A 20,469-nucleotide genomic window follows, 5' to 3' on the forward strand; every position below is an offset into this window, starting at 1 on the left:
GCACTTGCTGAGGCTGCAGCCCTCGGGCCGGTGCCCGGCTGAGCCCGGGGAGCTGCGGGGCGGCCAAAGCAGCCAGCAACACCCCCCGTGTCACAGCACGGCAAGGGTACGGGGGGGGATGCCACGCAGCGGCCTCGTGTCGGGGGCTGTGGCACCCTCACACCGCGGGGATGGCTCAGGGTGCCCCCAGGACAAGCGGGTGCCCCCCCCAAGGCAGGCAAGAGCGGCTGTGGCTCTCCCCAGCATCAACCATCAGTGGGGACAGCCAGGACAGACGAAGGGCACCTTAAGGGGCATCTCCATCGGGCACCAGTGCCTTGGCCCTGGGCGAGGAGCAGCGCTGGCTCCGTGGCTGGCCCTTGGGCAAGCACAGCTGCCCCGGGGCTGAGGGAGAAGCCGGTGGCGCGGGCTGAGCCTGGCCGGGGCGCAGGGGGTTAACAGCCCCTTGACGCGGCATCCGCAGCTGCCAAATTAGCTTTTTGCTGCCCTAATGGAAACCAATTCCCCAGCCCGGTTTTCTGCTTCCCACGAACGCGCCCGGGCGCTGGGTAATGACATTCCTGCGTGTCCTTCACAGCCCACGGCACCCTCTGCCACGGGGACCCCGCGGGGCTCAGCTGGCCCTGCTCTGCTCTCCCCACGGCCGGGGTGCCAGGGGGGTCCCTGCTGGCGTATGCAAGGGGGTGATGGGGACGAGAGCGGCAGAGATGGCCTATGGTGATGGGGGGTGGGGGGGTGGGTGGGTGTGGGGGGGGGGCTGCCATCCCTGCTCCAGCCCGGGTGCACGCTCGGCCGTGAGGGGCTCCCAGAGGTGACGCCGGGGCGGGTTTATCCTTCGAGCATCCTCCCAGAGGCTGGGCAGCGGCGGAGCAGCCGCCGTACGGCTTACAGCTGGTTGAGCTCGGGGAGGTGGTGGCTGCGCACCGGTGAGGCCGGGGGGGGGTCAGCACCCCCGGGGACAAGCGACCACGCAGTGCCGGCGCCAGCTGCGCATCGCCCTGCCCACGGCCACCGCCGCGGCCACCACTCCCCACGCCGGGACCAATGGGATCCCGCCCGGCCCACACGCCGCCAGCGCGTAAATAGGGGCAGGAGCGGGGCCGCGTCCCCGCAGCGAGCCCGGCTCCCCGGGGGATGCGGGCGGGGAGGGGGCCGGGCGCCGGGCGGGGTTTGCCGGGCGCCGGACGGGGCTCACCCGGGGTACGGGGATGTGCCGCGGCACCGCCGAGCCGTGAGAAACTTCTCGCTGCGGGGCCGTGCGGCTCCGGGGGGCAGCGAGGCGTCCGCCGAGCCCGGAACACAGCCCCGAGACGCCGGAGCGCCTGAGCGCCCTGATGCCGGACACCGGCGCCCGCCGGCCCCCCGCACCCGGAGCGCAGGTACGCCGCAGCCTCCCCTGAGCCGCAGCCGAGCCGGGCAGGGCCATGCCGCCCTTTAGCTCTGCTCAAGCCCCACGGCTGGAACCGGGATCCTCCTTTGCGGGGTGCAAAGGGGCACCTGCAGATGCTTGGTAGGGCTCCCCCACCCCGAGCCAGCACAGGGGGAGGACCGCAGCACGCTTTCTCTCACGTCTCATCGAGCCTGGCTGTGCCGCCGGGCTGCACAGAGGGTCCTGCCCGGCACCATGTCCCTGCGAGCGCCCACAGACCCGCTCTGGGCGCGGGCGGCGAAGCTGCTGCTGCTGCTGCTCCAGCTGTGCGCCCACGGCCGCGCTCCCCGCGCCTCCCCGCCGCCCCACCGCTGCCCCGCCGCCTGCATCTGCACCTCCGACCTGCTGAGCTGCAGCCGGCAGACGCTGCAGCGCGTGCCCCGGGCGCTGCCGCCCACCGCCACCACGCTGGACCTCAGCCACAACGCCCTCACCCAGCTCCACGACCGCTGGCTGGCCGCCCTCCCGCACCTCGAGGCCCTCCACATCAGCCACAACCAGATCAAGGACCTTTCTCCGCAGGCTTTCCACAATGCCTCCCACCTGCGGCACCTCGACATGTCCTCCAACCACCTGCACGCCGTCGAGACGCACTACTTTGACGCGCTGGTGAGCTTGGAGGAGCTGCTGCTCTACAACAACCGCATTACACGAGTGGATGAGAACGCCTTCGCCAAGCTGAGCGGCCTGCGGAAGGTCTACCTGAGCTGGAACAACCTCACCACCTTCCCCTTCCGCTCGGTGCAAGGGCTGGGCAACTACAGCCTCCGCACGCTGGACCTCTCCTCCAACAGCCTCAGCAGCATCCCCGTGGAGGAGCTGGCGGCTCTGCCTGAAAACATCAGGAACGGCTTGTACCTGCACAACAACCCCATCCGGTGCAGCTGCCCGCTCTACCTGATGCTCCAGCGCTGGAAGCAGCGAGGTTTCAGCTCCGTGAAGGATTTCTTTGAGGAACACACCTGCAAGGTGTCCGACAACGTGCCGCGGTCCCTGATCAAGTTCCTCGAATACAGCCACATGTTTGAGAACTGCTCGGCGGGCCACGAGGACGTGCACCCCATGCCCTTCCCTGCAATGGTGGGCCAGACCCTCCTGCTCACCTGCAACACCAGCCTGCCGGCCGCGGCCACCACCTACATGTGGATCACCCCTCACCACGAGCCCATCAAACACCCGGGCAACACCAACCGCTCCTTGGAGGTCTACCGCAACGGCAGCCTGAAGATCGCAGTGGCCAAGCCCTGGCACTCGGGGGTCTACGTGGGCTTGGCCATCAACAGCCCCCGCAATTTCAGCAGGTTGTGTGAAGTCAACGTGACGGTCCACTACCCCAAGCCGGACGGGGAGACCTTCAGCACGGGCCTCACGACCCTGCTGGGGTGCATCGTGAGCCTGCTGCTCGTGCTCATCTACTTGTACCTCACGCCCTGCCGCTGCCTGAGCTGCTGCAAGAAGGCGGCTCCTCTGAGCCCTCGGCAGGAGTGCAGCGCCCAGTCCTCCATCCTCAGCACCACTCCCCCCGCCACTGACGGGCCCAACCGCAAGGTCAGCACCAACAAGCACGTCGCCTTCCTCGAGCCCGTCAGGGAGACGCAGAATGGCAAGGTCCGCCTGGCCCTCGGCGAGGACTTCCCCGACGCCAAGCACCCCAAGGTCCTGCAAGTCAAGTCGGACTCAGAGTCCATCAGCTCCGTCTTTTCGGACACCCCCATTGTGTCGTAGCAGGGCAGAGCTGGGAGAAGAGCCAGGGTCTCCCGAGAGCCGTTCTCCTCCATCGCTGCTAGAAGCAGGATTATCGGGCACCCCAAATTCGTGGCTTGACCATGACCCACGAGGGCTATGGGCATCACCCACAACCACTTCAGCCACGAGCTCCTGGTGGGTTTTGGGCCAGGGGCACGTCCGTGCCCGGCAAGAACTCCTTGCATAAGCCACTGGCAACGGCCTCATTAGCACAAGGGTGACACTGATGAACCCAGCTTGCCTGAGGAACCTCCACTTCATGTGAGCAACCAAACTTCCTAACCATGACAGCGGGGCCAGCGGTCTGCCATGTCCCCAGGCATGCGAGACCCAACCCAGCGCCACCACCACAGGTCTCCAGGCCAAGGAATAGCCATGACGAGTGGGGCACTGTCCTTGCTCATGCTATGCGATGCCACCGTCCTCTCCCAGCCTGTGCCGGTCCCCATCAGCATGCCATGGCCAGGAGCGAGGGGAGCGTGACCCTGTCGCAAGAGGGGTACACACCCCCCCCTCCCCAAATGTGGCCATGCCAGAGGGATGGAGCTCAGCGCCTGAGCAGCCACGCAGCCGAGCAAACATTACAAGCTTTTTGCTTCCTGAGCCGCTGTAAATAGCCAAGGCAGGATTAGGTGCCACGACCCAGCGCCCCGGCCCGCATTGCTCAGAGCTCCCCGTGCCACCAAGGACAACGAGGGCTCGGCGGCACCACCCTCCTGCGCTGCGGCTCCTTGAGGCGGACGAACGCGCTGCTAAAGCACAGCTATTTAGGCAGTAATCTAATAAGCCTATCGATAAATGTGAGTAACCCTCTCCTCTCTTGGGTCATAATTCTCTAGTTACATTGGAATAAAAATGCCTATTTTTTTAAGCTCACGCCGGGCTGAGTGTCTCCTTGCCCTTGCAGGGCAGCGGCGTGCAGCCACCCTGCAACCCACGGGCACAGCGGTGGGGTCTGGGGGGGGGTCTGAGGGAGCCCCGAATTCCCACTGGCCCAGCACACATACCAGGCTCGCAGCCTCTGTTCCCATCAAACAGCGTTAGGGTGACCTCTCCGAGGGGGTTAAATGTGCCGAGACAGAGCTGGGAGCCTGGGGCTGGTGTAAGAGGAGCATCCCCAGTGGCTTGTCCCCTTGTCCCCAGGAGGGCAGGTCGACAAAGTGACGCCTGGGAGCTGGGCAGGGAGCAGCGCCAGCTGACAAAGGGCACACCCAGACCCCAAGAGGGACGAGCAGATTTAGCTGCAGGGGAGAGGCACTCGGGGGAGACTCGCTCGGGGTCAGAGTGGCCCTGTCTTGGGCTGTCCCAGTGCCCTGTGCGGACGGAGCCCCCACCTCACTGGACACCCGCGCTGCCCTCCCCAGCACCCAGCTGTGCATCGCCCTGGCGCAGGGAGCGGCTCTGCCCCCCCCCATAATGCCTGCCTGATCCCGCAGAGGGATAAGGGTGTCCCTCCATCATCCCGTCTGCAGCCGGAGCAGGAGCACGTGGCTGTCACCACATGGGGACACGGGGGCCACCCTGCTGGCAGCAGCACAGCTCAGACACAACCCAGGCAGCGCAAACAGGGACCAGGACCCTGCGCAGACCTTCCCCCCAACCCGCAGCCCCCCGCGGCCGTGCGCCCCAGCCCCAAGAGCTGCTGGCAGCCCTGTGGCCGGTGGGAGGGGAAGGTCCCTGCGGCATTGGGACAGCGCCAGCACCCATCCTTCGACTTTTTCAGCCAGGAAACGAGCAGCTTTTTTCCCAGCAAAAAATCACCTGTGCCCAAAGCACTTGTCAGAACCCCCCCACCCCCCTCAAGGAGGGAAGGGCAGTTGGGAGAGCAGCTATCCTGAGACAACCCAGCCCCTCCTGACACCGACCTCGTGCACAGCTTCATGTGATATGTGCCCCGCGGCCACTGCTCGGCGGCTGGCGAAGGGGACGGGATGCGCAGTGACAGGCCCCGCCGGCCTGCGCCCTCGCTGCCCACGTGCCCACTGCCATCCCTGTCAGTCCACATTAGCACAGTGCTCCTGATGAGCCCAGGATGCCGAGCTGGCCACGCTGGGGTGCTGCCGGGGGGTGATGGGGCGCTTTGGTGTCGGACAGATAGGTGAGTGACACCCTGCACCTTGAGGATGGGGCTGAGGCGATACCATCCCCCGGCTTTGCACCCAGGCAAGGAACCCAGGGGAAGGATGGTTTGAATGTGCCCTGGGAAAGAGAAGAGACCCCCCGCTGAGAGGGCCCAGGTCCCAACCCAGCGAGGGCACTGCCCCGAGTGTGGCCTGAGCCTGCCGAGCCGGTGCCGAGCCCGTGCTGGAGCACGTGCCACATCTGAGCATCGCATCTTCCTCCAAAAGGAAAGGTGAAGTGCTGCTCCCGGCTCCAGCACCCGGCGTGGGTGTTAACCACCTGATGCTCTTCTGTCACTGTCCTTGTAGGTCTCCTCGCAAACCTTTCCCATGCCAACATCAGCTTCCCAGGCATTAGTGCTCCTGCAAACCTGCATCCTCAGCTGAGGCTACTGCCTGAAGCTCACGGAAAGCTCCGGCCAACTGGAGCGCAAGAAAAGCTACCAACAGCCTCTCTGGGGACGCACCAGCCTGGAGAAGCCCAGGAGAGCTCCTGTAGGCTGGCTGCAATTCCCCTATCCCTGCAGGAAGGCTGAGCCCTGCTACCCTGAGGGCAGCATATCCGAGGTTCATACCAGTGCTGCCCCCAAGGGCTCCCCGCTGCCTCCACCCAGGAAAATCCTGCTCCTGCGTTTCACACCTTTCTGGTGCTCGGAAAGGACCCTGCACCACATCGCTGCTCCAAGAGCAAGGCAAGGCACTTTGAACTGTCGAAGCAGTTCATTAAGCAGCTTGAAAGGCAAATCATCTCAGCAAGGGAAACCATAGCCAGGAGCACAGCCTCCCTGACAGGCAGGAGTTGGGAAGCATAATGGATGGTCCCTGAGGAATACACTGTCCTCTCTTAGCAGCCATCTGCACCATTACAGCCCCGGCTCGCTGCCAAACTGGCCTCCTGCTCCTTGACTCCGCAGGGTAAAGCAATGGGTCAGCACAAAGCAGGGCGTCCCGGGATGAGGGACCCGCGCCTGCGCGCACGGGGATGAGGACGAGCTTTGGGGACCAGCCTCCAGCGCTGACTCCTGTCTCCCCTGGCACGTCACACCTCAGCAAGGACAACGCGATGGGTGTGCTGAATGCCAGTCCCTGTCCTGCCGCCGGGGTTGGACACATGACGTGCGTGGTTGGACCTGGATCCTTTTCTTAGGATGCTCACAGTTCTCCAAAGAGCTCGAAGCAGCGAAGCTGGGTGCTGGACAGCCTCACGCCTGCTCCTGCCTCCCGGTGTGTGCCTGACAGCCCCAGGGGGCCAGGAGATCCCAGCCTTGGCAGACCCACTGCTCAGGATGCAGCTTGTAAAAACTGTAAGATCAGTAAGGCCAGACTCCTTTTTTAACTGAAACCTAGGTCTGAGCTAGTCATTCCTCCGTGCTCTGGCTCACACTCACCCCGATAACGTTACACACTGCAAGACTTGAGTACCACTCATTTTCTGAGTTTTTAGAGCAAGGTAGCAAGGACTCCTTTAGACCAAGTGGTCCATGAAATCTCTACTCCTGCACCTCCTCCCACCACAGCTCACTCATCAATACGTGTTGAAGGAGCATTAGTGTTTAAGTGACCAGTAATTACAGTGTCCTGCGGGACTGCAGAGAACTCCCATGTCCAGTGGGGACCAGCCAAGTCCCCAGGGTCCCAGCAGTGCTCGAACACGCAGGTGGGTGGCCAGGCTGAGTTTAGGAACCTGCAGACTGGGATCTTCTGTGACTTTTCCAGTGGGGGTGACCCCAAAACCACCTAGCAATTGAACAGAGTCTGCTTAGCCTGCCTCCCCCACCTGGCCTCCTGCCTCCTCACCTTCCTGCTCACCAATGTGTTACTTCTGCCCAGGGAACCTCTCTGTCTCCTCCCTCCTGCCAGTCCGTCCCTCTGCACCCATCTGTACTGTGCAAAGGAGAAGAGTGTAGAGATCGAGCCAGAATTACCCCAACATCATGTCAGCCCAGTGCCCTCCTCCTGGCAGGTCCTGCTGGCTTGTGCTTAGCATCCCAGTGGCACAGCATCGTTGTTTCTGGCCCAGGACCCCCATCCTGTGCTCTGCTGGCTGGTACCACCATGTTCCTGGTGACCACAGTGCTCTTCCCTCTGTTGTCTCCATCTTTCGGGCAGAAGTCCCTGGGAGATGCACCTTGAAGGCTGCTTAGGTCTTTTCTTGGCCAGTTGCACTGCAGACAAGCTCACTGGCTCCTTGCATATGCCCCAACGCTCCGGACGCACACTGACAGCACCAGCTGCGGGCAGGGCTGGGGGACGCGCTGCCTGGCCTCGCTCCCCCTGCCTCCGAGGGGATGGTGGCCATGGGGTATGGGGGCAGCCCAAGGAGCGGAGTGGCAGCTGAGCCCCGGCACAACACAGCTCATCTCTGCTCTGGGATGGCCACTCGCTTTCCACAAAGCCTGTTCCAACCTATATGCCCAGTCCTAATTACACCGTGCCCTCGCACGCAACGGACCAACAGCCTCACCCTCGGGTCTCACCCCTGCCCCTGCCGCTCACTCTCGCCAGGATCCTTACACAAGCTCTGGCCAACGCCGCTCCATTAGCTCACTCCAAAGGAGGCTTAATAGAAAAATCTGCTCAATTATTTAGCAAACGGGGGGATGACACCGGCTGAAGGCAGCCAGGGGCTCTGGCGTGGACCCAATGATTCAGCCCAACTTTGGCTCAGCCTGGCAGATCCTGCCTTCCCTCTCCTCACCCCACAACCGGGGCTCAGGCATTGGGGCCTGGCGAGCAGCAGCACGCGGGCACTCCTGCCTCCTCGGCCCTGCCAGGCGCCGAGACTCCCTGCCACGAGGGTGCTGCCCGGCCGCTGCCAGACCCGGGGGCTGTGAGGGGCAGCACATCAGGAGGCCTCAGCAGTCCCACAGCGACACTGCAGAAGCCACAATAGTTTTACACCACAGAGCTGCTGCCCGTTGGTGAGACAGCCCAGCCCCTAGCACCAGGCTGCCCCGCTCTTGCCCGCCGACGAGGCGTCTCTCCCTCCAGGGACACGCAGCTGGGAAACACGGGGCTGGGAAACATGGGGCAACGGCCGCCCTCCTGTCTGGGAACTCGAAGACCCTCTGCTGAGACCTCAGCTTGAGCTAGCAGCTCCCCATCAGCGTCCTGCACTAATTCTCCTCTGCCCCTGTTCGCACACTTCGTTACGAGGTGGGCACTGAGGCTTTGCTTCACCACAGGCCGCACCAGCTGTGCCGCCGGACCCGGCGAGGAAACGCATTTCTTCCCTCTCAAAGCACAGCCCGCTCCACCCAGGGACTAAGGCGTACGACATAACTGTCTCATCACATCCCAGCCTGGGCAACGTTCCCTTTTCTTGTGCTTAATGGCTCTGTTTGATGCCAGGAGACCATAGCAAGAGGACTTGACGCCTGGCTGAGTGTCCTGTGCTGGGCAAGGAGCAGCCGAGGCATCCGACTGCATCCCGATAGTGTGCCTGGATGAGTCGGCAGGCCCCGGCTCTCTGTATTCCCACCCTGCCCCACTGGAACGTTTTGGCCCCATAAACAGGACCTCACTCCTCCACTCCCAAATGAACCCATCCTCTCTGTCCCAGGGCAAAGCTTGCAGCACCTCCCAGCCAAGTGCCTGGCACAGCGTCGGCTCGCCGGGCTAGAGGCAACCAGAAAAAACACAGCCAAGCCCAGGAAGTCACCCGAGGTCTTGTCCCCTGTCCTCATCTTCTGGGGCAGAGCCCCCTCATGGGAACCAGTCAGGGTAACAGCTAGTGTCCCTGGCAGTTCCCACAGAGAAGTTCCTACGTGCAAATGTGGGGTGGATAATGTGTCTCTGTTAATGACTTCTGGCAATCTGGGAGTTACCAAATGGGACCTGGAAGTGATTTCTACCTGCTTCCAGCACTGCCCAGGCAGAGTGCTTCTGAGGGAGGAAAAAAGCCCGTCCTGCTATCCTGCTTGCTGCAGGAAGGGAAAAAGGAAAGGAAAAAGGAAAGGAAAAAGGAAAGGAAAAAGGAAAGGAAAAAGGAAAGGAAAAAGGAAAGCTGTCTCCCCTTGAGTTCATATAAAAGGGTCTGCTCTGGAGACCCTGGTTATGTACAGGATCCTTTAAATCTCTTCAGTTACTCCTTGCAGCAACACGACTCATGACAATCATTTCCCATGGGAGTGTACAGACCCGAGGAAGGTTTAAATTCTCCTTTTCCCTCCCACAGACCATCCTCTTACTCACACGCATGGAGACAGACGCTTCCCATCACCCTGCTCCAGGGCAGCTGCTGTTGACCTGCACCATCTCCCTGGTTTTTGGGTGACTGGGGAGGAGATCCCCATGGGGCTCTGCTCACCCCAGCTGCATCTCCCAGTCTTCAGCACCCTGCAGCGATGGTGCCAAGAGACTTGCACACAGGATCAAACCAGGACCGAACCCTTGAGGAATGCCAAGGCAGCAGAAAAGCCTCTGCGTTTCCTCTCACACCTGCTGGTTTTCTCCATCCCGTCCCTGTTTGCTGTTTTTCAACAGTTTTCCCTTCCACGTGAGGTACTCTGCCTGCGGCCATGCTGAGCTCTACCATCAGGCTGCCCATCCGCTCTGCTTGGGTAGTCGTAGAGGGTCTCCAAGCCACCAGCCTTGGTTCTTTTGTCTTGATTGACCTCAACGGCTCCCCTGCAATGTTTGCTTGCCTTTTATATATCAGTGATGTACCAAACCTCAGATTTAGCGCAGGGCTTTGCAAAATTCACATAGAAGCATTTTGTTTTATAGACATTTTTCCCTGGCCTTCCTCCTGTTCCACCTCGTGCTTCTCCTGCACAGCTAGGTCCACCATAAGGACATGATGCTTTTCTCGCATTACTCCCCCATTTTGTATTTACTTCTGCTTTCCAGTGCCCAAGGAGGTGAATACAAAGCCCCTGAAGATCAGCGACTTGCCACTTCCCAACCACACAGCACAGGATAGGGCACCTCTGGTTTGTGATCACACAGCCCACCGCTGCCCAAGGCACAGAGGGTGCTGTTGGCAGACAGGGAACCGTGCTGCTTGGCCACGTACAGCCCCGGGTTTCCCTAACCCAAAGCACATCTGGCTTTTCAGGTAAAGGAGACAGTGTCTGGAAGCTTTTTCTCTCCCCAGGACTCCCTGCAGTTAGGAAGGATGTGATTGCCATCACACTACCATCTTCCCAGTGCTCCTCAGAGTTTGCTAAACTGAGGGCCAGGGAAAGAGCTTTATCCCTTCCCCTCTTTGACTCTGCAAGTAACCTGGCCTGGGACAGATGTTCAAGGGACAGGGAGCCAGGGAAGGACTTCTCATCCTGCCTGGCACGCAGGGAACTGCTTTATCACCTCCCCCCTTCCCTCCAGGAAGAAGTGTCTGGTTGTAGCATCAAATTCATGATGTTTGCCCTTTCCACGGAGCAGGATTCTGGGGAGGGGGGGGGAGGTGTGTGCAAAATCCACCGCTGTTCACAGCTCAGAAAGGCCACTGATCAATGACCTTGTGCTAAGCTCTTGGCACTGTCACACTTGGGGCTGTGAGACTGGTGCAGCAGCCACGGGAGGCAGGATATAATTAGATATATTTGTGTACATCTTGGAGTCCTTGAGAGAAGAAGCTGAAAGACTGGCTGCAGGGCTGAGCTGCTCGGCCAGATGGGGCTCTGCTCTCTGCAAAGCCAGAGACTCTCATGCTCTCCAGACATGAAAACAAGCAGGATGTGCAGCGCAGATGGAAGAGCCCCATCTCCTACAGCACCCTACAGGGCACGGCGGCCAGGCAGGACACCTACGAGTGACACTGGGAGAGAGCAAAGGCAGGGCTGCAGAGGGGGTCAGAACAAGCCTATTCACAGGCCTTGGTACAAGTAGGCAGAGACACACATAAACCACCACGTCAGCTGTGGCTTTGTCCAGCCACATCGTTCCCCCAGTGCTGTCTCTCTGAACAGCTGGTTACCATAAAGACAAGATCTGCTTCATCTGAAAATCAGCATCACCTAACTGTGTGGACAGGATTGTCTCACCCTTGTGCCACAGGTCCGGGCAGCCAGAGAGCTCTGCACCCATTTTGATGCCTTCCTGAGATGGATCCAGAGTGAAGGAGCATTAATGAACTCCCTTCCACCCATTGCTGTGTGCTGCAGCACTTTGCCTGCATCCCCACATCAGCACAGCTCTTTCACATGCGGCACTCACAGCCTCCGACAGCGCTGTCCTGTCACGCAGAGCGCCAGACCCCATCCCGAAGGGGAAGGTGCACATCACCTCACGGCTACCCCTCACGAGGGTTTTCCTGCACCACAGGAAGGGGTTTTGCACCCAGCAGTAGCACTGGGATGCTGCTGCTGTGGGGACATGTGGCTCTTTGGCTTCTGCCCACTCCACGCACATCTGCCTCGCCTCCCTTCGGTCCCCACGCGCCCACATCGCTCCTGCAACACTCCCATGGCACTGACTACCGCAGCACCCAAAGCCATGCCACACGCAGTGACTGCACGCTTTGGAAGTCAAAAGCCACTCACCCCTGAACATCAGTGTCCACAAGCAGCCGGACCAGTATCCCCGTCACGGCCACAAGGATTGGGTAATGGTCCACGCTCTCCAGCCCTACAGAAGCAAAAGAGAAAGATAGAGCCACTGCCATGGCACGACAGGCAGAGCTGGGCTGCACTGCTACTTCCAGACTCGGTGGCAGAGCAGGCCAGGAGGTCAGCACCACGACTTGGCTCTCCGGGGGGTTTCATTAAGCACAGAGGAGTGTTCTCCCCTAATGCGAACCCCAGACTCAGGCACTGCCCTCAGGATGGAGCACCCCTGCCTCTTCCAAACCTCAAGAGGAGGTGGTCTGTCCCCTCCTAAGCAGGTAGGAGAATCCAGCTGCTGTACGGGGAATATAGGATGCCCATAACACAGCACTTGGAGCCAGTCTCTGCTAACAGGCCCAACTCAGCTGCCCCACAGTCACCTCCACGAGGGAGAGGGCTGATGTTGCTGAGAACGGCTTCCCCCAGCAATTCAGTGCACTCTTTACTCCATGCAGAGCACAGCAACCAAGCTGGCTACCTGAACTGCCATCTGTCCAGGGCTTTGAGCCTTTCAAACAGCTTCCACCCAACCTGTGTCAGATCAGTGTCTAGCAAGACACCTCCCTGCCCAAGCACAGCACAGCTTCCACTCCACCACAGACAGCCAGACCCACGCATCAGCTGCCTCGTGAGGACCGATATCCTGGAGGGAACCAGAGCTGCTGGCAGACAGAGGCTAAGGGCCTAGGAAGAGCACTCAATGCTCACGTCTGTCTGGAGGATTTACATGTCTTCTGAAGACAGCACTTCTGTGGCAGTCTGGCTTCCCAGCCAGGGACGTGGCAGCCTGAGGTCTGATCCCACACACCTCTGCGCTGACCTTCAGTATAAGCCATCCCTCCCTTCCCAAGGGCATGCATCCAGTGTGTTTTCAACGGAGAGGGACACAGAGTTAGTGTATGGACTCACCCGGCAGACGGAGGTTGACCACTCTGTCAAACAAGTTCCTCTCAGCTGTCACACGGTTCAGCACCTGGTTCAAGAGCTGTGGAGGGAAAAGGAGAGAGGGTTTGTATTTTCTGGGTGGGCCTTCCTGTGAGCAGCATACAAAGAGCATGCTTTGGGGCAGCATGTCCTTATCGTTCAGGCTCGGTGCCTGGGAGCTCGTGGATGCACAAGGGGAGGTTCACAGCACAGACCTAGCTTGGCCCTGGCACAGAAGGAGGTGGCACCACACCACAGCAGTTGTACCAGACCCAAACCTCCCAGAGAAGCATCAGTCTGAGGTGAAGACACCTGAATCTCAGCATCTTCCACGTCAATCTGAATCACACCTACAGAAGCCAAGCTACTTCTGTGGATAAAAGCTCTTGGCAAGCAGAAGCAACAGTCCCCAGGACAGCCACAGCCCGTGAAGAGCGAGCTGGCAGCTGTGGGCAAGAGCAGTGTCAGCGGGGTGATGCGCAGGCCAGGCCCTGCCCCGCCTGGAGCTGGCAGCAGGACGGACCTACCAGCCCTGAAGCACAGGACAAGCGCAGAGAGCAATCTGCGTCTCTGCTTGACAGAGCATCACCACAGGCAGAGACTTCTGCCTATGACCAGCTCAGAATGAATCAACTGCAAAGACACTTAATTAGCCACCATTAGCTCTCACCCAAACCCCCAGTGGGATGAGCGGGGACCGCTCCTGTCTTGACACAGCCGCTGCAAGCTCAGCATCCCTCTCCCTGCTGCCCTCAGGCACAAAGAGAACACTGCACCCCTCTGTGGGCATGTTCAGCGGTGGGGCACGGCTTCATAGCAGCACCTGGACATGAGGGGGATGCTGCAGCACCCTGCTCTCTGCTGCCTATTCCCCAGCTTGCCTAAACCACCTGCTAAGGGCCCCTCGCTTTCCTCCTCACATGGTGATCCCCACAGTAATCCCAGGACCCCAGGAACCTCCCTCACGATGGCTGTACTAGACCCCACGATGTCTTGCTTTGACTCATCAGCTCACAGCCCCAAGCCTCAATCCTTGGATCAACCCAGCCCTTGCGATATGGGTAAGGTATATATGACTGCTCCCCACCAGGCTGGCTCGTACAACAGCAGCCTGTCCTCAGGGCTTTCCAGGGTCACTCTTGCTTTAGAACAGAAACTAATTTACTGGAGCCTAAGGGGTGCTGTGGTTTGGAACAGGGCTGTCCCAGTCACCCCGGCAGGGAAGTGGAGATGTTTGGTACCATATTCTGGGACTGAGGGATAAAGGAGCAAGACGCCTGCCCAAACATTGGGGCATGTTCCCTGAGAAGCCAGCTATACTCTCCACAGCTCTTTGCTCAGATGTACCACACCTCCTCTCCACATTTCATGGCACTGCTTGTCACAGGAGAATTCAGCATTTACTGAGTGGAAGAAACTGGCCATAGCCCCTCTGAAGGAAGATTTAAGTAGCTGTCATCCTCCCTCCCAGTAGAGGCAGAAATCAGCTGGGGCCAGACTACTTGCAAAGAAGGGTAGCAGTTGACATGCAGAGATTTTAGGGAGCACCACTTGTTCTGCAGCAGCTGGGTTTGCTGTAGCAGCTTTAAGTACTACAGCAGGAGCCTCCACTTCACAGCCCATCTGGAGACAGCGCAGAGGGACCCCCAGGGCCCTTCAGAGGATGCTTCTTCACACCCTGCTAAAGGATGATACCTGGGCAAGCCTCCGAAGCAGCAGCTCTGACGACGGGCGATTCCAGTCGAGAAAGATCTCCGGTGCCAGCGTGACGGTCATTTCCAGCACCCTGAGCAAGCTCACCGACAGGTCAAAGCAGGTGGCACACACTTTCAGCTGGCGGCTGTCCACAAAGTTCCTCTCCAAGCGTTCTGCTGCCTGCTGGATCTGCCAAGCAATGGAGACAGCTTAACAAGGTGCCCCTTCCCACGAGGAGGGCCATGACCCCCAGCCCAGCTCAGCTCCCATGCGTGCGAGGGAACCACTGCACACCCAGCCCCGAGGGTTGTGCCTTGAACCTCGCTGTGTGTAGGACATAGGCACCCGGACCCCGTGTACTCACCTCCTGGATCATGCCGATGAACTCGGAGAAAGCCCAGTTCAGCTGGTTGAGAACGCTGTTGAGGAAGCTGGGGGCCAGGTCGCGGTCGCTGCGGAGCAGGTCTGCCATGTGCCGCTGCAGCAAGGTGGAGGGACACGGCTCTGAAAGCAGACAGTGACAGCTTCAGTGGCCTGGCCCCGGAGCGGCCGTGGGTGTGGGGCACGGGCAGGCTGGGAGCCTGGTCCTGGGCTTGGTAAATGTTGGCTTGTGTCCTACAGTATGCAGAGCTGGGAGGGCACCGGGAGCCAGGGTACAAGGACTACTCTGAGCAGCAATCTCGCCTGTCAGGGCTCCAAGCACTTTTTTGCAACACCAGCCTGAATTAACCAGGGAAGAGCCCTGCGTGCTCGCTGCTGTCCCCGTGCACAGGAGCACTGCCCTGCAGCTCAGCATCCCTCCTGCTCACCTCTGCAGAGGCCGACGGTCAGCTCAGCACTAACTGCTCCTGATACCAGTGTGGCAGCAGCTGCCTGGAGCCAGCATGGCCACCCCTGGCCTCACGTGGCCGTGCCTGTCTGCCTGTGTCCGGGGAAGGTACCTGGCAAATCCCACACTCCTGAGAGGCTTCTGCATGGAGCTGAGGCTGGCTCTGCCCTTGGCAGAGCTGCCCATGCTACTCGGCCAGGTTCAGCCCGAGCACAGACACATCCCCATGGTACGTGGCATCTCACCTCTGGGCTTTCTCACTAACAAGAGCACAGATGGGGTCAGACCCAGCAGCTGGAAAACACAGTCCGGGCTGCGTGGGGCCCTGGCCCCCATAGATGGGCAGGGAAAGGAAGGAGGCACAAATGGGACGGATGCTTCTCACCAGCAGAAGGACCCACCATCAGTGAGAAGATTACAAGAGCATTCAACACTATGAGGCAAGAGGACCAGAGTTCAAACCACAGGCTAAAAATCAGGGCTTGGAGAAAGAAACTTGAGCAGACTTACCAAATATAGGGGAAAATCCCAATCTAACTACTTTTCCCTCTACTAGAAGCTATTAGCAAGCAAGAGCAGGTGGAAACTCTGGCAGCACCAGCACTGCGGTGCCCAGAGGAACAAGCCGTGCCGTGACTGCAGAAGGTCTTCGGGGTGGCAGTTTGAAAGGCCAGCATGGACAAAACAAACACAGGGTGACCTCCATCACAGCCCTAGGGATGGAGAAGCAAGGCGTAACTACAGGCAGATTGCTAGCTGGGATTAGCAAAGCCAGACAGGGATGGCAGGAGACCGTCAGCTCAAATGGGAACAGGAGAAATTACTCTGTGAATACCCACTAGCAAGTGCAACGAGCTTCTGTTGTTACGGAGGACGCACGCTGATGTCTCACAGTGCATAATCACGCCAGGCAGGCCACTGCCCTGGGTTTGATCCTGCCTAAAAGCATATCTTTGGGAGGGATTTCATCACAACAAACATCTTTGATGTCCTCCTCCCACCCGCAAGTACGTTCCCAGCCCTTGGCCACATGTGGCTGAGGAACTGCCCAAGCCAGACATCCTTTTTACATATTCAGTGGTCCTCAGTGGATTTCTTGCCCAGCATCCCCTGAAAATGTGTAAGCCTTTAGCATTGAACGTGTCCTGGAGCAACATTTCACAGCTCAGTTGTGAATTTGGATTTGAGCTTGGCTCCTACTCACTTTATTTGATAATATTTATTCTCTGCAACCCCCTACTTCTGGTGGAAGAGACAGCAAGATGCTTCTCTCCAGTCACTTCCTCCAGCTAGCCATGATTTCAGACCTTTACGACAGTCTTTTGAACAGGAACAGCTCCAGCTTCTCATACAGAAACTGTCACGTCTTTGTCCTCTTCACCATCCCTCCCTGAGCCTTGCCAGTTCTCCCAGATTTTCTTTGGGGAGGTGGAATCAGAAGCGCACGCAGCATCCAAACCACAAGAGTGTGGCAGGTTTGCACAAAGGCATAATGTGGTTTTGTTTTGTTCTGTTTTCCTTTCCTCATAATTGCTGCTGTGTAATTTGTTCCTTGGACTGGGCATCAAGCTGCTATTTTCCAAAAGGTTACAACAGGATGACAGTTCAAGGCTAACCCTTTTGCAAGAACAACAGTTCAAGGATCCTCAGGATCTTGCTGGTTGCAAGGCACGAGTGGAGAAGCCCAGGAGTCAGCTCTGGAGCCCACCTCATTGTCTTCTCGGCCAGTGACGGACGATGGGCACAGCACACCCTTACCAAATTTGCAGATGACGCTAAACAAGGGGCTTTGTCCGATGTGCTAGAGGCACCCTGAGAAACTTGAGGATTGGGAAAAAAACCTCATCATATTCAACAAGAAGGATAAAATTCTGCATCTGAGAAAGAATGTCCCCAAATAACAGTCCTGTCTGGGAAACAAAGGTTGGGGCACCATCCCATAAAGGGGTTTTGTAGGATGCCAGCTTGAACAGGGGAACAGGTGAGGGATACAACTAAGAGGTGGGTGATGGCAGGAGGATGTGCTCAGCAGATCAAGGAAACGTGCCACCCATTTGCTTGGCCCTGGGGAGGTCACACCTGAAATACCGTGGTTCTTTCCTCAGGAGGGTGAATAGACAGGTCCCAGGGTGCCCACCCTGCAATCTTGTCTCTAAGGGTTATGCTCAGCTCAAAGCCCCTGATTTTTACTCTCATTTCCCCTTCGTGTTCACCACTCTACAGCTGGCGATGCTGAATTCCATCTATATTTGCTCTCCCAGTCATTCAGAATTAGAAGGTCCTTTCACAGGGTTGAGCTTTTGTGATATCTTTTCCCCAACCTTCCCTCAACATGTAAAAAGTGCTTTTTATGAAAACTTCTGACGTATTAGCTCCCTTCAAGTACCGAAGCAGTTCTAGGCAAGGATTACCACTCCTCGCGCCTGCACTCTGCGGGTTGTCCTGTTGGTCTGTCGCTAAAGCCTCTTTTACCAACGTTTCAAGACAGGACAGATGTCAACATGAATCGCCCCGCCAAAGCCTACCTCATTTGAAGGAAGCTTTGGCTTTTTGAAGGATGCTCTCATGCTTGTAATAACTTGCTTTATCCTGATTTTTAGCCAATGACTATTTCCTCATGGTCTTTTTCCAATAAGTGGTGTGAATTTGCTCCAAACCTCCAATTCTAGATTCTTGAATGCTTTCCCTGCTGCTGGCAAAGACTGTGCCAGTCTATAAAAGCATTAAACAGTGGTGTCTCTTGTCAAACTCCTCCATAGTTATGTAGGGGTTTTTAAGGTTTTAAGGTAACACCAGGAAACAGTGGCCTTCCTTGGCTTTTGTTGCTCCCAAGAGGATTCTGAATCTAAAGACGCTGGGATCACTGCTGCTCTTGGAAAGCAACATAAGGAACCAGCCCTGGGGGACATCAAGAGCAGCTTTGTCCCTTGCATGAGTTCCCAGATCAGGTTCTCCACGGGACAGTCACTAGTGGTATCAAGAAACCCAGCCCTGGTGCTGTTGTTCCGTCTTCATTGGCAAGAGGTTCACCTTTGCTGAGGCATTTCCATCCATCTCCCTCATGTCCCAGCTACCACTGCCCTCCTGGCTAATGACACAGCCCTCACGTGTGCCATTGCAGACAGGGATGTCACTGCATAGGGACTCTGTCGATACTCAGTGACGTGGTTACTTCCTTCATCTTGGCAATAGTATGTCACTAGTGTTTCTAAAACTTGTAACTCCTTAATACAAAAGCCACTCAATCTTGGCTTAGGCTTCGTTGACAGATAAAGATCAGTCATTGGAACAGAAATCGGTGGTTTCCAAGGCCAGAAATTATGACCTCAGTACATTTAATGTGGGCAACAGAGTGTGGCCCCAAGTGGTTATAGATATATCCGATGTTTCCACAACAGAAGCTTCCCCACAAAAATATAAGCAAAATAGTCAGAGGAAAAAAAAAATCTAGGTGGGGGGAAATAGTGAATAAAAACACAGAGTTCTTTAAGAATATTACTGGGCAGCTAGAAAGTCCCAGTGCTACAGCAAGCACTTGGGTTAAAAGGTTCATGGAGACTAGGATGTTAAAATGTAAAAGGTGAAGTGAACATAATCCAACATAGCCAGTGGTTGATGAAAACAAGGAGAAAAGGGCTAACAGAAGGAGAAGACATAAAAGAAACATCCACGACTAACCATGCTACGTGCAAAGTTTCTTCAACTACAGGAAAAAATTCTAGCAGAATTATTAGAAGTAGTAATGGGAGAAAGTCCAAGAGCAGCAGAGGCCCATTAAAAGACAGAGTTAAAAATTAATAAAGCAGACAAAGTGGAAGCCTTCAATAAGTGCTCCTACTAGATAATTGTAAAGAAGCAGGGTCATGTACTTTCATCACAGGAAGATAATTATGTACTTTATAGTTTGCTAACGAGCCAGGAAGATTTATAACAGGGCTATTCGTGAGACTTCTTGGTCAGCAGCCCAAAGGGGGCTCTGGATGCCGCAGCATTTACAGTAGAGCTGGGAGCACAGAGGAGGAAAGCCCAAAATGGACCAGATTCAGAAGCAAAGCAGTTCCACCCAAGGCTAACCTGAGTTTTTGAAAGGATCCAGCTATAAATGCTGAACAGATGCCGCACTGTGGCCGGCAGACTGATGGGACAGCACTGGAAAAGGTTAAGCTGGGGACGCAGCGACCGATGTCACTGCTAAACTGCGCCCCTTCAAAGATGTATTTAGAAAGGACCAAAGGGAATGTTGCAGGGTGAGGCAGAGGAAAGCAAGCTGCATTCAGGGGATGAGATCTCGATAAGGTTGAGTGCAAGGCATCAGGCTGCCCCGGCGCACGCCTGGGACTCGCGCATGCCTCCAGAGCAAAGCGTTGGCGAACAGGCTAACGTGAGCTTTGGCACCGTGACCGGCAGACCAGGGAGGTGTTCTAGCCAGCACGAAACTGGCAGCTCTGGGGCTGCTAAAAACATGGGAAGGGTGAACACAGGGGCTCACAGAGGAACAAAAACCCCTTCCTGAATAAGACACGGAGACTGCACTTTCTTTTCACCGTTAAAAAGGACCAAGAAGTGAGTTTGCTGTGGTACACAAGCACTTTTGAAGAATAAAATGTTGTAATGCACAGAGTTTAACCCAGCAGAGAAAGGCAGAGCAGCAGCAGCAGCAGATAGAAAATGAGGTTAGGTACATTCCCATAAGGAAAAAGTGATGGATTTCTTTCCGAGCATGAGGAACCACCATCAGAAGAGCTTGGACAGTTCAGCTGCCACCAGCTGATGCTTTTCGTGTTGTCAGATCAAGACAGGATTTCATCCTGAAAGACCTCTTTAGCTTAGGCAATTTGCTGCACTTGGGAAGGGGATGTGGGTGAATTCTCTGGCCAACATTGCACCACAGCTCAGCTAGATGATCTCATGGTCCCATCCACCCACCCTCCACCGCTGGATGGATGCGTGGGCAGAAAGCCTGGGGCAGAGGAGCCCTGTGCTGCAACCTGAAGCCACCCTGCAGCTTGCTAAAACCGAGACAGGCTGGGCCTGGCACAGGGCCACTGCTGCTGCTTGCCATGTGCGTGCTGTGACAGCACCCAGCCTTGCCTACAAGCCACGATGAAAGCAAACCAGGTTCCTACAGCAGCTGCCGACCAGAACCACCCCCTTCTCTGAACAGAGCGCCCGGCTGCT

At 57.4% G+C, this 20,469-nt stretch overlaps 2 protein-coding genes across 3 annotated transcripts in view; one reads left to right on the forward strand and one right to left on the reverse strand.

Annotated features, from left to right (window-relative positions):
* The window catches only part of RNF123 (ring finger protein 123), a 52,400-nt gene that overhangs the window by 1,812 nt on the left and 30,119 nt on the right, over nucleotides 1-20,469 (reverse strand). For both annotated transcript variants that reach the window (XM_068420014.1, XM_068420015.1), the window contains exons 32-35: nucleotides 14,827-14,966; nucleotides 14,463-14,651; nucleotides 12,753-12,828; nucleotides 11,781-11,865 (exon numbers count right to left, since the gene is read on the reverse strand). In XM_068420014.1, coding sequence (XP_068276115.1) covers nucleotides 11,781-11,865; nucleotides 12,753-12,828; nucleotides 14,463-14,651; nucleotides 14,827-14,966 — 490 coding nt within the window. The remainder of the gene's footprint in view (nucleotides 1-11,780; nucleotides 11,866-12,752; nucleotides 12,829-14,462; nucleotides 14,652-14,826; nucleotides 14,967-20,469) is intronic.
* Nucleotides 782-4,038, forward strand: AMIGO3 (adhesion molecule with Ig like domain 3). Its single transcript, XM_068420016.1, has one exon. The coding sequence runs from the start codon at nucleotides 1,625-1,627 to the stop codon at nucleotides 3,152-3,154; it is 1,530 nt and encodes a 509-aa protein (XP_068276117.1). The 5' UTR covers nucleotides 782-1,624; the 3' UTR covers nucleotides 3,155-4,038.

Source organism: Nyctibius grandis, chromosome 29, assembly GCF_013368605.1.
Source record: "Nyctibius grandis isolate bNycGra1 chromosome 29, bNycGra1.pri, whole genome shotgun sequence".
Lineage (NCBI taxonomy): Eukaryota > Metazoa > Chordata > Aves > Nyctibiiformes > Nyctibiidae > Nyctibius > Nyctibius grandis.

What these genes read in the sequence shown, in the direction of transcription:
- AMIGO3 (XM_068420016.1), top strand. Translation starts at nt 1,625, where the DNA reads ATGTCCCTGCGAGCGCCCACAGACCCGCTCTGGGCGCGGGCGGCGAAG.